Here is a 16,617-nt window from a genome sequence, read left to right as displayed (position 1 = left end):
TTCTTTTGCATCGTTAATGTTGGTACAAGCTACTTGCATACACTCGCAATCATTTAACTTTGTATCACACTCTCAAAGAAGAGGATGGTCGCTAAATGTGTCAGGATGTGTTAAAAGGCGAGATCACAATTTTCAAAATGTATCTTTTAGGAGATCTGATGATGGGCTATGCCCGAAACTGTTATCTCTTTCTTCTCGGTCATAATTTAGAATACATTCATTATTATGAGGCTTCGGTTTTCTTTCATCATTATACTTTTCGTAAAAACACCTATTTTTGGAGTTTTTGCCCTCTGGAGGCTTAACCGTTGACCTGAGGTCAATTTTGATGATGACCTTATCAAAAGAAGAGTTCAAAAGCTATAAATTGCTTTTCCATGCGTTTTTCTAGCTATCATAGTTCTTGAGATAAATGCATGTTTTCTGAAAAATATAATGACATTTGGCATATTTTGACCTTTAATGACCTCCAAAGACCCCAATATTGCTCCAAGATAAAAAATGACCGAACTACTTTCAAACGTACGCATTGAGAGTTATCGACTGCTTTTTACCGCGTCTTTCTAGCCCTCTTAGTTTTTGAGTTAGAGGTGGGTGGTAACATATGCCCCCCCCCCCCCCCACTAGGGCAAAGTTGGCTGAGACCGCCACTGAGGCGCGGGTTAACAGAGGACATTGGCCGAACTAATTCTGTAATTCTGTAAGATTCTGTAAGAAAGAATCCTGAAAATATTTATCGGTCTTTTGTTTTTCTATATTTCGAAGAAAATTCCCATGAATTTGTGGTTTTATATCAGACACCTGTAATCTGATTGTAAACAGTCGTCTAGGTACGGCTGTAACAGCAATCCACACTTGGTTGTGAAAGTTGTTTTGGTATGGCCGTAACGACAGTCCCAAACACACTAACCTCAACGGTCGTCAGGGAGTGACTGTAGCGACAGTCCCATTTATACGCTCACCTGGTTGTGCGCGGTCGTCAGGGAGTGGCTGTAGCGACAGTCCCATTTATACGCTCACCTGGTTGTGCACGGTCGTCAGGGAGTGACTGTAGCGACAGTCCCATTTATACGCTCACCTGGTTGTGCACGGTCGTCAGGGAGTGACTGTAGCGACAGTCCCATTTATACGCTCACCTGGTTGTGCACGGTCGTCAGGGAGTGACTGTAGCGACAGTCCCATTTATACGCTCACCTGGTTGTGCACGGTCGTCAGGGAGTGGCTGTAGCGACAGTCCCATTTATACGCTCACCTGGTTGTGCACGGTCGTCAGGGAGTGGCTGTAGCGACAGTCGGCGCCGTAGTTGCAGATGTCGGCCAGGAACTGCCGGCAGACGTGCAGTCCGCGGCAGTCGGCCTCCTCGCAGCCCTCCCGGGAGCTGTAGCCGCGGCACACCCCTGGCAGTGAGAGGCGCAGCGGCGGCACGGCCCGGGCGCGCTCCCCGGCACCCTCGCACGGCGCCGACACCTTCTGGGCCGGCTGTGCCCGGCCGGAGCGCACCTGCTCCCCGGCCAACTGCTGTTTGTCCCCGGCGCCGCGCTGTTTGTCCCCGGCACTGCGCTGTCTCTCTGCGGCGTAGAGCTGTTTGTGCCCGACGTAGAGCTGTTTGTCCCCGGCGCTGCGCTGTTTGTCCCCGGCGCCGCGCTGTTTCTCTGCGGCGCTGCGCTTTGTGTCCTGTCGCGGCCCGCTGGGTCGGTAACCGTGCTTCTTGCAGCTCTCCTCCCAGCCGCTGACCGGGTCACTGGTGGGCCAGGGAGGTTATACGGGGCCACAAGGGGTCACACGCGTCACTCAGGGTCACACGAGAGCACACGAGGTGGTGGAGGTCACAATGGGCCACCCGGGCATTGGTGTATGTCACGCAGACTTCTTTGCTTAGGTCACAAGGGGCCGTTGATAGAGGTCGCATGAAGTTACACCGGCCACAAGGGGTCACTGCTGGAGGTCATACGAAGTTACACATGGGCACCGATGGAGGTCTGCTGGCATCACTACTCACTAGTGGGCAGCGCGGGGCAGATACCTCAGGACACTTGCTGTGACGGGGGCGGTTCGCCACGTTACAGCGGTGGGCGCACACGGTTCGCCGTGCTATCCGCGCACCAACTGGTGCCGGTCGCCTCTGCCTGGCCTTCAGCCCTATATGCTTAGCTAATTAGGTAGGTCATATAGGGCAAGGTCGACTTTTCCATCTTTCCTATCACCCGCTCTTCGGGAGACTCTTATTCTCCCCCTCCCCCATCGCTCATCTTTCCTCTTCGCGGTGAGTCGGGTTTTCCGCGGTAACCGGCAAGCCGGCCCGCTCCGCCCAATTTTTTTTATATATTTTTTCATCAGTAATCTTTGACATAGTCTCAAGTCAGACCGTTCCGGTCATGTATCGGCAGGGGGAGGATCCCCCTGCCATCCTCGAACTTAACGACAAACCGCCGGAGGGAGCTTGCTTCCTCCTGGCAACCAAAAAAGACAAGTCCACGGACTTTAAAAAGACTAATCCCTTCGCTCTCGCCCGCGAAGTTGACCGGTTGCTCGGCCCCGTTCTGGACGCTAAGCCGATCCGGTCGGGAGCCCTCCTACTAAAGACCCACAACCTAAACCAGACTAAAAAAGCACTCGCGACCCAGTCCATCTTGGGTCAAGATGTCAACGTGCAAGTGGCGGTGCACCTAAACAGTGTGCACGGCGTGATCCGCAGTGAAATGCTGTCGGACATGACCAACGCCGATCTGCTGAAAGAGCTCGCTCCCCAAAAAGTCATCCGGGTGCAGCGAATGCCATCAAGGAACCTCGCGACGCGAGGACCAAACCCTACCATCAGGGTCAGCTTCTCGGGCACAGAGCTCCCCACCCACGTCCAGTGCGGGTATGCCCGAGTACAGGTGGATCCCTGGGTCCCGCCCCCGCCCCTGTGCCAAAATTGCTGGGCAAATCACCCCACCCGACACTGCCGCCGCCCAGTGGCGCAGCCAGGGGGGGGTCAGAGGGTCAGCTGACCCCCCCGAAATTTCTGTCAGGGGCCCGCTCGAGAGAGAGAGAGTGAGAGAGAGAGAGAGAGAGAGAGAGAGAGAGAGAGAGAGAGAGAGAGAGAGAGAGAGAGAGAGAGAGAGGAGAGAGAGAGAGAGAGAGGAGAGAGAGGTCCTAATCTAATCGGACGAGCCCGCTTCGAGAAATGCCCACTGCGACACCTCGGGTGAGGGGTCGGCCTGGGGCCCCAGGTGGACAGGGCCCGGGCCCCCAGGAGAACGGGCCCGGCCCCCTGGGTGGATGGGACCCGGGCCCCCTGTAGATGGGTCCGGGCCCCCGGGTGGATAGGGCCCGGGCCCCCCGGCGGATGGGGCCCCGGTGGATGGATCCGAGCCACCGGGAGAACGGGCCCCGGGTGGACGGGGCCCGGACCCCCGGGTCCCGCGAGAACGGGTCCAGGCCCCTCGGGTGGATGGGGCCCGAGGCTCCGGGAGAGCGGGCCCGGGCCCCCTGGGTGGAGGGGGCCCGGGCCCCCGGCTGGATGGGGCCCGGGCCCCCGGGAGAACGGCCCTGAGCCCCGGGTGGACGGGGCCGTACCCCCGGTTGGATGGGGCCCGGGCCCCGGGAGAACGGGCCCGGGCCCCCTGGGTGGATAGGGCACGGGCCCCTGGGTGGATAGGGCACAGGCCCCCGGGTGGATGGGGCCCGGGCCCCGGGAGAACGGGCCCGGGCCCCTTAGGTGGATGGGGCACGGCCCCCCGGGTAGATGGGGCCAGGGCCCCCCGATGGATGGGTCCGGGCCCCCGGGAGTACGGACCCCAGGCCCCGGGTGGACGGGGCCCGGGCCCCCGGCTGGATGGGGCCCGGGCCCCCTGGTGGGCGGGCCCCGGAGCCCCGGGTGGACGAGGCCCGGAGCCCAGGTGAACGTGGCCCGGGCCCCCGTATGGATAGGGCTTGGTCCCCCATGTGGATAGGGCCCGAGCCCCCGGGTGAATGGGGCCCGCTAGGGTGACCCGCTTGCTTCGCAACGCGAATAAGGGGTATTTTCGATCGGTGGGCGTTTGGTTGGTCTTGTGTCTGTGGGTTATGTATCCATTACGGTCGATTGCCTTTTGACGGCTAAGCATTTTGGTTTTGGGAAAAAATATCCATCGCATCGAGGTGCTCGTGTCTGATAATAACCATGCGTTCTACTATAGAACATGCCAAGTGTGTTTCATGACATAGGTTGGCGTAGGTTATTGAAGAGTGAAAGCCATCGATGAATTACTATGTAGAGGTTTGAAACATTTATATTCTTAAGAATATTGTTGCTCGTCATGCAAAAGCGATGATTGGACCTTGGTCACAATTGAATGCTCTTCCAATCTATGCCCATTTCAATTGTCAAACATACCAGGTTATGTAGCAAAACCCCTGTAATTAAGTAAGTCATAAGCAAATGCTATTTTCTCCAGCAATTTGTTCCACCTTGTTTTTGATCAATTAGCTTTTCACAATTTTCCCATGAGAGGCGGTAGGTACATTTCTCTTGCCAACAAGCGTTGTTTGAACCCGCTCCGTCTGACAGTCACCCAAAAATAGCATTAAGTCCAAAATCCGTCCAAAACGTCAATTTTTCAAGCATAAGTGCCCTCACGGGTGCACGTGGCGCGTGCCATCCCTGCACCGCACACCATTCGATAGCCCGTTCGATTCTCATGCACGATACTGTGTTCCTCGTGCCGATCGGACCCACGGTTACCGAGATACTGCACGGGGACCGGACCCGTGTCGGGCAAGTTGAGCCATTGTCGCCCATTTTTGCAAGCCGATTTATGCATGTAAAGTCTATGACGCGAATTTGCACTTTTTGAGCACGCGCCATGTGCTCACCACCGGCCCGATCGAGCTGTGACTCTTCACAGGCACGTTACCCAATCCATCCTTGTTCTATAAGTTGCGCGAATTTCAGCGCACTATGGAAGTTACGTCGCGATCAGCCGCTTTTTTACGCGAGTTCTTCGCGAAAAAAACCTTAGGGGGTTGCATCAACCCCTCCCCCCTGTGCCGGCGAGGGTTAAAACTTCTTACGAGCGAATTCACGTAATGAAGAAGAATAAAAGCACAATCTACTACAGCAGCCAATAGATGACTTAGCCCTATTCCTGGCGGGGGGGGCCTCAGGAGCCCCCCCCTGAGGTTTTTTGGTTATTTCTCCCAAACGCGTTGAGCTAGGAAGCTCAAATTTTCTGACTTTTCCTAAAAGGCTTCTACGCAACATGTCTGAAAATTTTGAGTTGATCTGACCTCAGGTCAGGTCACCAGAGGCGGTTTGGTGACCCTACCTCAGAAAAGTTTGCAATCACGCCAGAGCTAGAGTTTTTGACCGATCAATTTCTTCTCTTCAGGGTTTAGTTAGGGTACCAGTATGTGCAATTTGTATATCTCGGAATTTTGATATTGGTGACCTAAGGTCAGGTCAATTTCGCGACCTCCCCATTATAAGTCAATGGGGGAAAAATCAACTCCCTGTTTTTACCACTAAAACGGGTCGGAATGGCCCCATATACCATACATGACTTCATATACGATCAACCTTCACTACCTTGAGGTCTGTTTTGCTGTTGGGCAGCTGTGAGGTCATGTGACGTCATCAAAGGTCACCAAAGGTTTTTGGCCAATAACTCCGTACAGGAACAAGATACAGACGCGTGGATGGTCTCATTGTGTTCAGCTCGTCAAGACGCATCGAATGATATACATGATGACCTCGAGGTCACGTGACCTGAGGTCAACCTTTGACCTTGACCTTTCGAGGTCAACATATATATCATTCGATGCGGATTGACGAGAGGATCACGATGATTCCCTTAGTTTGTTCCTATCTTGACTAATTCGAAAGTTATTCGAGAAAAACTCTCTCCATATCTAGCGCCGCCATTTTGACTTTTTCGACCCCTGTGACGTCATCTTTGACCTGACCTGAAAATGACCTTAGTAAAAATTGTTAGTAGTACCGCTTGTCGCTATCTTGCTTCGTTTTCGAGATCTCAGGGGGGGGCCGAATCGCCCCCCCCCCCCCGCCAGTTTCTTGTCCCGGCGGAGCCCGCCAGGAATAGGGTTAGGACAGGCACATGGGACTACTTTTAAATCTTGTGCGACAGAAGCAGGCAACAGTTCCGATTGCATATAATATGTTATGCATATTGCGGAATTGGGGCTCATATCGGACTCGAAAGATACGAAGTCATACGTCATAGTAACATATTTCTGTCGTGGTCAATTTGCGTAAAAAGTGAAGACCGGGTGATTACCGAGCTACTGTTCTATGCAAATTTTCTGATTCAAACTCGCTCAGGGTTATCGTGCAGGTAAAGGGGGCCCGCCCAGCAGAATGCGTATGAAATATGGAGAGATTCTGAAAAATGGGTGGGGGCCCGCACACTAGGGGGCCCGCTTTGGAAGCGATGACCCCCCCGAAACGAAATCCTGGCTGCGCCACTGCCGCCGCCGTAACCCGCTGTGTGGCAGGTGCGCGGACGAGCACCCGACAGACCACTGTGAGGCCGCGAGCTGCACCTGTGCCCACTGTGGCGGTGATCACCCTGCCTGGGACAGGCGATGCCCCATCCGGCGGTATTCCGCCGAACTCCACCGGACCGAACAGGCCCGCGCCCGAGAGGAGCATCATGCTCGCGGGCCGCGGTTCAACCGCCCCATCTGGCCCCCGGAGGAACAAGAGTTCCCAGAGCTGCCGGCACGCGCCCAGCGCACGCAGCAGTGGCTCGACCCCAACCGGGAAGAGCAACCCAACCAAGGTCGCAGGGATGAGCGCCCACAGCGCCAACCCATTCGAAGCGACAGAGCCGCTGAGCCACCTCTGACGAACACCCGGCAGGAGCACGCTAAGCGAGCTCCAGGTCACAGGGACGAGCACGCACAGCGCCGACCCATTCAAAGTGGCCCAAACGCAGCCGGCCCTCAGCCAGCTGTCGCTCACCCGACCCGATCAGAAAAGTCCGAGCGCGCAGAGCACGCTCAAACTCCCAACTCCGAACAGGGGCAGTCTAACCTGACTCCCGACCCGCGCCATCCTGCTGACGCAAAGAGCGCAGCGGCGCCACATGCGCAGGAATCCGGAAAAGAGATAACTGCGCATGCACCCCCCGTAGCGACTGAAAGTGTCGCTACACTGAAAAAAGGGGACCAGCTGGGAAGCCCGGCGGAAACGGAGTCCCCTTTCAACTCCCCAATCTCAGAAGCCTCAACAGTGGAACACGAAATCAGTGTCACTGAAGAGGACGTGAACTCAACAATAACGGAGATCCACTCGCCCCTTGACTCAGAGCAGTCTTTGCGGCTGCGTAATCGCACAGTCTCCAGGTGCAGCTCGCGGACCTTATCCCCGTCCACCACCCAGAGCTCCCCGGTTCTCCGTCAAACCACGCTTTAAAGTTTTATAACCACTAACATGGGTAGCATCAAACAGGAATTCATTCTCCAATGGAATACAAGCTCGCTAGTATCCCATTGGGGAGAATTCCGAGAATATATGACCGACAAAAAACCATTGATAGCCGCAATACAAGAAACCCGCTTTCTTGATTCAGACGCTGAGAACTATTCTTTTATTTTGCCTGGTTACTCAGCCTACTTCAATAACGTAAATGAACAACCCCGCCGAGGTGGAACGGCACTTTATATATCAAATAAGCTTCTCCACTATCAATTTAACGTAGACTCGACGCTTAATTATGTAGCAACTAATGTTCAACTTGCAGATCAAAGTATCAACGTAATATCAGTTTACCTTTCTCCAACTAATGTTATCCCTAGTGAAGAAATTGATAAGTTTTTTGAACAACTACCTACCCCGACCCTCATACTTGGTGATTTTAATGCTCATCACGTAGCCTGGGGCTGCTCCACAAACAACACTCGCGGAAACATACTCAACACCCTACTTGACCAGCATCAGCTTGTCTTTCTCAACGACACTACTCCAACACGCCAAAGTCTTTCAATTGAGAGACATACCCAGTCAGTAATTGACCTCGTTATATCAACACCTAGAATAGCGCCTATTTTTAAACCAGAAGTTCAAATTGATACTTACTTTAGCGACCATTTTCCCATTCATATTATGATAGGAGCATCTTCAATACAACAAGAATTGTTCATGCCAAAATGGAGATTTAAGAAAGCAGACTGGAATAAATTTAGAGAATACGTTGATGAGAATCTAATTGAAACCGAAAATGAATGTATTGAAATAAATCAAATACTTAACGTAATATCACAAGCTGCTTTTGACAATATACCCCGTAATATAGGTCGGAAAGATCAAAAACACGCACCTTGGTGGAACGATGAATGTAGGAAAGCGGTAGCCCGGAGACGCAGAGCGTTGCGGGCATTCCAAAGACATATTACGCCTAGATACGAACAGGAGGCTAGGCAAGCTAGATATGATGCTAAAATGACAATCCTTAAAGCAAAACGTGAGGCGTGGGAAGAATTTTCCAGTAAACTTAACAGATTTACCCCCCTTAGTGAGATATGGAACCTTATTAGATGCTTTAAACTCAAACGTAAACCTAACTTTAAAATACCTCATCTCTCAATTGAAAACATACAATACACCACACCTTACGACGTCGCAAACCAGTTTGCAGCCCATTACGCTCGAGTATCAGCACACAACATCTACACACAGCAACAACACAACACTCTCAACAGCATACTTTCAACACTCCACTTCGAATCTGACAACACAGAGCATTACAATCAACCATTTGTACTAAAGGAGCTTCAATTTGCCATCAGCAAATGCGGTAATACTTCAGTTGGTCCAGACCTACTAGCCTACCCCTTTTTTCGAAATCTTTCAGAGTCTGGACTTGAAATATTTCTTAGTGCAATAAATAAACTCTGGGAAGAAGGTAGCTTCCCTGATACTTGGAAAGATGCCACGCTTATCCCCATACTAAAATTCGGAAAAGATCCAAAGGATCCCTCCAGTTATCGCCCCATTTCTCTATGTAGTTGTGCCTCAAAAATCCTAGAAAGAATGGTGAATAGTCGAATTAGAGTTTACATTGAATCAAACAATAAACTTACAAACTGTCAAAACGGCTTTAGGCCTGGCCGATCCACGTCCGACGGCCTAGTCCATATAATTGACTCAGTACAGCGCGGATTTCAAAACAATAACGTAACGGTAGCACTATTTCTCGATCTTAAGGCCGCCTTTGATAAAGTACATCATTCTGCCCTCCTAATTAAATTACACCAAATGGGCGTTCGCGGCCTTCTCGCCACTTACCTCCGAAATTTCATTAGTAACCGAACCTTCTCTGTTAGGTGTGGCGTAGCACACTCAGTGCGCACATCACAAGAGCATGGAATACCTCAGGGTAGTCCGCTCTCACCTACACTTTTTCTGATGCTTATTAATGATATTTGCAAAGATCTCCCTAGTATTTCTTCTAATATTAAGTTTTCTCTTTACGCTGATGATCTGGCGATATGGTTTTCACACCCCAGCGTAGATAGGGCAAATGAATATATCCAGTTAGCTCTAAATCTGATCCAAGAATGGTGCTCCCGATGGGGTGTGTTTATTTCCCCTGCAAAATCAGCTACCATGATTTTCTCAACGCAGCGTCTGCACATTTCTCCACGCATCCCCTTGCATTTGAATGGTCAAATTATCCCACTAGTTACGTCATTTAAATACCTCGGCTTGACACTAGACAGACGCCTAACCTTCAATGATCACGTAGAAAAACTCAAAGCTAGATGCGCCCGCCGCATAAATGTTCTCAAATGTATAGCAGGAAGGACGTGGGGAGCAGACCGTCGTACGCTCCTTCGCCTCTATACATCTCTAATTCGACCCATTCTAGACTACAATGCTTTTTTGTTCGGTGATATATCTCAAACGGTCCTTAACAAACTAGAAGTAATTCAAAATGCAGCACTTAGAATAATAACAGGAGGTCTTAGAACAACTCCGGCAATGAATCTCAATATAGATACAAATATTCCCCCACTCGCAAGGCGAAGGGATACTCAACTACTGAGATTCTATATTCGCTCAATGGCGCGGCCTGAAAATCTTACTTCTCAAATTCTGAACATTCCAGTACCTCAACGGCTAACTACCAAGCAAGCTCGTTACCGAACAATTAACGTAAGGATAAGCAAAGTATTGCAAGATCACAAAATTGACCCACCTAACGTTAAATTGGTTCCCAAATTGCAGCCCTTCTGGCTATTTGAACCACTAGATACAACACTTCTTTTCTCTGACCCAAAAATCCTAATACATCCCCTAGAAATCCAGGAGATGTTCAATGAATTCAAAAACGAACATAATGAGTATGATTTTATATATACCGACGGTTCCAAATCAGAGAACCGCACAGGTGCAGCAATTGTGCACAACAACTTTACTCTTTTTTTCCGGCTACCAGACATTGCTTCTATATATACAGCAGAACTTTCTGCGATATTTGCAGCTCTAAAATACGTAAATACTGAAAGCATTGATAACGCAGTCATTTGCTCAGACTCTAGAGCAGCTATTTGTGCTCTGGCCTCTCTCAACTCACTATCACATCCCATAGTGGATGAAATAAGATCATTTATTAATACCAATAATCATAACATCAAATTCCTTTGGATTCCCGGTCATAGCGGGATAAGTGGAAATGATCGAGCTGACCTGGCAGCCAAAGAAAGCTTGAATGACCCTAAACAAAATCAAATTAGCTGCCCAGTCAATGATTACCTTAACGCAATAGCATTAGCCTCTAAAAAAATCTTTCCAACTTGATTGGAACGTAAACCCACATTTTCACCTTTACCCTATTAAGCAAGAGGTGGGACATTGGCACTCCTCTAGTCAGGATACTAGAATTAAGGAAATCATACTTGCTAGACTACGGATGGGTCACACCAAAATTACACATAATTACATTATAGAAGGAATGCCTCCTCCAAACTGTCACTATTGCGGGGATGACGTCAGATATAATATAAAACACTTTCTTATAAGCTGCCCACAATATCATCGTTTTAGACAACCATTGATTGATTACACGCAAAGACATAAAATAACTTTCAACATCGAAAATATACTAGGAGATACCTATCCAGATTTGCTAGAACTCCTTTTTAACTTTTTGCACAACACAAAACTAGAAAACTCCATTTAACATGAGGTTTGACGGAGCCCGGGACCTATCCTGGGGTCCCAATTGGACTTGACTTTTTCCTTCTGGGTCATGCCCGGTTCTCGACAGGGATCCCGCTTCACGGTTGAGGCCCACTCGAGACAGGATTGGTCGGTCCTAAACCGACTGGTTATTAAGCCTTTCAGGGGGGGAACCTGTTCGGCCAGCTGCCGCCGGGCGTTAAGGGCTCCCCTATGGACAACCCTGGTGCCGGGGGATGTGGCTCTCCTCCCTCGCCACTGGGGCACGACAAGGCCTGACCGGGCTTACTGAACGCGACTTCCCGACGTTACCAAGTTCTAACGTGACAACCACTGAGTCGCAGCGTCAGCTCTAAGAGCTACTTCATTACTGATGGGAGAGCCAAAATTTGCTACCAACATTGACACCAACCGACTATGACTACCCGAATATGAGACTTCACTGGAATTGACATCCGTCCTCCTAGCGTTGCTGACGGCGCGCCTGGACACATCCTGGGGTCCCAACTGGACTTGACTTCCTCCTTCTGGGTCTCGCCCGGTTCTCGACAGGGATCCCGCTTCACGGTTGAGGCCCACTCGAGACAGGATTGGTCGGTCCTAAACCGGCTGGTTATTAAGCCTTTCAGGGGGGGAACCTGTTCGGCCAGCTGCCGCCGGGCGTTAAGGGCTCTCCTATGGACAACCCTGGTGTCGGGGGAATGTGGCTCTCCTCCCTCGCCACTGGGGCACGACAAGGCCTGACCGGGCTTACTGAACGCGACTTCCCGACGTTGCCTAGTTCTAACGTGACAACCACTGAGTCGCAGCGTCAGCTCTAAGAGCTACTTCATTACCGATGGGAGAGCCAAAAATTGCTACCAACATTGACACCAACCGACTATGACTACCCGAATATGAGACTTCACTGGAATTGAAACTTTGGTTCAGCTCGAGTTGTTGTCGGCGCGCTTGGCGGCGCCGGTCGCTGCTTGGGGCCCGGCTCGCACCTGGCCCTTCCGCGTTAGCTGATGGGGTAGGGGCGGGGCGGGGGCTGGGTCCGGCGGCGGTCGGCGCCGGCGGGTGTGCTGGTGGCGGCGTCGGGGGAACCCTACCGATTTTGACCTCCTCCTTGCCCACCGATGCGGCATTGGCTTCAATTGAGGCTGATGCATCACCGGTACTACCCGCTACCTTTCAGTCATTCATAGACCCACAAAACAGTGACACTCTAGTGATATAACGTAAAGTAATTACTTCTAAAGGGATTTTTCCTGTGCAATTTGGCAAAAACGCACAGGTTTTGCCCTCTTGGCTAGGCACCAGGTTTTTTCTAGTTAGGACTTTTCCTGGTAGAAATCATACACAACAAACACTCCACAAAACAACACCACGCAACAACACACGAAGATACAGCTGCAAGACATCAGAAGTAAGTACTAAAATTCATCTAAATCTCGGCCTTGCCACTCTGGCCTTCTTTTCGGCTCTCCCTAGCTTTCCTCCCACCGGACGTCACATGAGCCGGTATAACGTAGCTATTTGCCTTAGTCGCTAGTTTTGGGCCGGTCTTGAATAGCCGTGGTAAAGTAACGTAAAACGAAAGATCTGGCTCATTGCCAGCTATTAGCTTCCCCTCCCCGGTATGCCTTAGTGCAACCGGGATGCAAAATCAAAAAAAAAAAAGCAGATACCTCGAAATGGTGCATGGTACGGCGATAAAGACAGGCTAATGACGCAATAATCTATCTTTCAGACAGGTGCCATCTCACTAGCTTTACCAATCATGTGCAAAGGTAATAAAAATGCATGCAAATCACGCCTGCGACTAACTGATATTGATCCTGACTGACGAGCCGGTGTACGAAAACCGAGTGTTACAAACCTGCATCACCAGAATCGTTCCTGTTGTTCTGGCATCTCTCGCCCTAATTAGCACCAGTGTGAGAGGATGGATGGACACTGGCGCCGGAACTCACCACGCCATGTCACCCGGCGAGCTGGAGCCGGGCTCTGTCGGCCGGGCCGGGCCCCCAGAGCGGCGTGACGATAGCCGGCTCCCCATTATTGCCGTGGTGTCGCCGAGCCAGCCGTCCTCCTTCAGTGAGCCGCCTGGGTCCCGTCACAGAGCTCCGACTGAAACAGGCCGGCCGGGAGGACAGTCAGCAGAGCACAGCGCTAGTCAGCGCAGACAGGATCACGACCGATGGGCCACGTCCGCTCGTGCCGGGCCCCGGACGGCCTCTGCAGTGCCCCCGCGCCGCTCGCGGCCTGGAAGGGTGCAGCATCGCCGCCGGACAGTGATAGGCGGCTGGACTGCGGTGCAGCAGGGGGACGTGCACCGACCTGTCCGCTGTCCAGTGCAGATAGGGGCCCCGGCGCGGCGGTCAGATGACCCGGCCCGGCCGGCCGGCCCGCGAGTTTCCTAAGTGTGGAACTGCCCATACCTAAGGTCTCTGATTGGCGTAAGCTTCGCCAAGATGACGTTACAGGCTGTGACGTCATGGCTCACAGTCGGCCGACCAATCGCTGCACGATTATAGGCTAGCGGCGCGCGGCACTAACGCCCCTGGTGTTATTATGGGAAGTTGAGCAATACATTGAAATCTAATACGTAGCTTGTGTTGGGAACAATTACGTATTACTAAGGCGTCAATGTCTCACAAATTAATTCGTCCATGCTCCTCAAATTTTGCAAAGTGACCTTATAGTGTACGTCATAAGGTACTACGCTTCAAACAATCAGCACACAGCACCAGCCAGGCACTGTTACAAGTAGCGAGCAGCAAAGTGGCGGCAGGTGGCGCTACCATCTCCAGCATCGGTCCAGATGGCGTCACTCACTATCCGCACTATAGATCCGCACTACCTGCTAATAAAATAATAATAAATCCGCTAATAATTCGCTAATAAATCTGCTAATAATAAATCCGCACTACCTGCTAATCTGTGTCCTATTGGTGTCAAACATCATTCAACGCCGACAGGCAGTATCACAATTCACAAGCCGTAATACTGAAGACATTTACTCAATGCTGAAGCGAAATGCAGTGCACAAACCCCACCGTCAAAACTCAAGCACCTCGTAGGAGATATGCTTCCAAGGTGGGCGAATGCACGAACGACAACTGAAATAACACCGGTTATACAGGGTGATCCAAAAAATTTGGAACCCCTAACTTAAATGTCTATAAGTCCGCAAGTATTCACTTTATTGAAACATTGCAAACACCATTAGAAAGAGCATTAAATCTTCTATAAAATCACGTCAAATTGGTGCATGTATGTTGTAAAACATTGGCACACTATATGCTTTTGGAATGAGCGTCAGAAAACTGAGTGAAACGAAATCGCCAAGTGGTAACAATGCGCTGAAATCCATTAGCGCTCTATCTGTTGTTTTTTTGCGAATAATACCTAATACCACATCCAACTTCAATTTTATTACAAAAAAAGTTTACACAGAAGCACACAGTAGAACAGATACACGCATCCCAGCTTCCGCTGTTCATCCCAGCATGTGCTCATAGCGAGCTCCGTGGGCCGTCACGCAGGCCTGCAGTCGCTTGGGGACGGCTCCGACTGCGCAGGTCAGCTGTCTCTGGGACAACTGATCCCAGCAGGCCGCCAGCCTTTCCTTTCCTTACAATAGCACGTGAATGAGCTATTTTTTCATGAACCTCTAACATGCGACATGGTCAGAACAGCAAACAGTCTATCACTGATTTGCGCATGATGTTCAAATCCGTTTCACTGAGTTTCGTGACACAAATTTTATGGGCATAAGTCTAGGGTAATATTTATAGTAATAGTTAAGTTCAATCAACTTGGTTTTATAGAAAATTGAACGCTCTTTCTAATGATGTCTGCAATTTGTCAATGAAGTGAAAACTTTCGAACTTATAGACATTTTAAGTTAGGGGTTCCATTTTTTTGGATCACCCTGTATATTCACGTAGAACAAGTTGCTTTTTCCCTAAATAGGGAACTCGCTAAAATTAAGACTGGCTAAATATTTACGCAGGATAACTGGCTCCGCCTCTTCGCCAACTTAAGGACCCGCCAATCCATGCACCTAGCCGCCAGCGCCAACTGATGACGTCACTCGAACGGGCGACGGTATGAATAGTTCCACACTTTTTTTTTTACACTTTCTTGTTTATTCGTACATCTTTCAATGCATTCGTTTACAGACCTTTGGATGTGTTAACATGCGCTTACATTGTTTACACAATCCCGCTTCCTGCAAGCGGCGGAAACTGGTTTACAGGTGTCACGTGTGACCATTACGTCGGTGACAGCGATGCACAGTACAATCGAAGCGCCGCGACCGACGGGTGGAACGGCACCACTGCACTTGTCGGCCCACTGCCCGTCGCTGCCTGGCGGACAGAACGGCGAACGCTTAGCCAACCCCTTCGCGTGGTAGTATATTCCGCTGACTGTCCGTCCTCGCTCCCACTCCACCGAGCATGGTCAACAGTTGGCTATATTTGCGACAGAAGACATCTACCCTATTAGTACAGTCTGCTATATATCGCTCCACATTTAAGTAATTTGTTATAAACGTGATAAAACCGGGTGCATCTGGTCTTTTCCCCAAATTTCTACACTGCCATATGTAAGCTTTACCGAGCAGGAGCGCCACCCGCAGCGGCGCCGCCGCCAATGGTCCGTTGCGCTCACACGTGCCCAGCACTATCACCGACGGCACAAGAGGCGTGGCAAGCGAGAACATTCTTTTGAATTCTAACCAAAAGGTTTTACTGGATTCGCAACTCCAAAAAATATGCAAGATGCTTTCCACGGGCCATGAACAACGATCACATTTTTCGTCGTCCCTAATACGGTATAAAAACAGGAGCCTGTTTGTAGGTAAAATCCTATGTAATAGACGTAACTGTAGCCAGCGAATTTTGAAGTCATTTGTGCTTTCATAAATACATTTAAAGACTTCTTTCCATGAGCCTGTTTGGATTTGTAGTTCGCGTTCCCATTTTTCTTGAGCTTTATTAGGAGTAGTTGTCACAGTGAGATTTATCATTTGTTTGTATGACCACTTTGCCGTTTTGTAAGTATTGTTTAATTCCTCGTATAAATCAACCTCACGATGATTCATTGTTTGTTCGGGCCTGTTCAGTTTGCGTTTCCAATCTCGTGGAATTCGTTCCAAAATAGTGTGCCAGGTAAGGAAATGACCACAATTATACTTCCTCTGTAGTTCATCACAGTTCATGATACGCCTAGCGCTGGCATTATACAAATCTTTAATTCTCAATACGCCATTCGATAACATCCTTCTTTTCGGAATGCTGGGATGGTTATCTAATCGCAATGCCTGATTGAGCCAAAGGGACTCGTTTATGATCGACAACTCGGTTAAACTGGTACCCTGTGAGATAGTCTGCCAGGCAAGTACTGTCTCTATCCAGAAAGGATTATGCACTACATCACATAACTCTTTCTTCGC

At 50.2% G+C, this 16,617-nt stretch overlaps 1 protein-coding gene across 3 annotated transcripts in view; it reads right to left on the bottom strand.

Annotated features, from left to right (window-relative positions):
- The window catches only part of LOC122378037 (zinc finger CCCH-type antiviral protein 1-like), a 32,218-nt gene extending 18,832 nt beyond the window's left edge, over positions 1-13,386 (bottom strand). Inside the window, exons 1-3 of one of the 3 annotated variants that reach the window (XM_043358742.1) lie at positions 13,127-13,386; positions 1,619-1,742; positions 1,253-1,555 (exon numbers count right to left, since the gene is read on the bottom strand). In XM_043358742.1, the coding sequence (XP_043214677.1) occupies positions 1,253-1,555; positions 1,619-1,742; positions 13,127-13,212 (513 nt within the window). In that variant the 5' untranslated portion in view covers positions 13,213-13,386. Of the gene's footprint in view, positions 1-1,252; positions 1,743-13,126 lie in introns of all 3 variants that reach the window. The other 2 variants (XM_043358740.1, XM_043358741.1) reach the window with 2 other exon arrangements.
- Positions 13,387-16,617: the final 3,231 nt, after the last annotated feature.

The sequence above is a fragment of the Amphibalanus amphitrite genome, unplaced genomic scaffold, assembly GCF_019059575.1.
Source record: "Amphibalanus amphitrite isolate SeventyFive unplaced genomic scaffold, NRLGWU_Aamphi_draft 000054F_arrow, whole genome shotgun sequence".
Taxonomy (NCBI): domain Eukaryota; kingdom Metazoa; phylum Arthropoda; class Thecostraca; order Balanomorpha; family Balanidae; genus Amphibalanus; species Amphibalanus amphitrite.
This window is presented reverse-complemented; position numbering and strand designations above follow the sequence as displayed.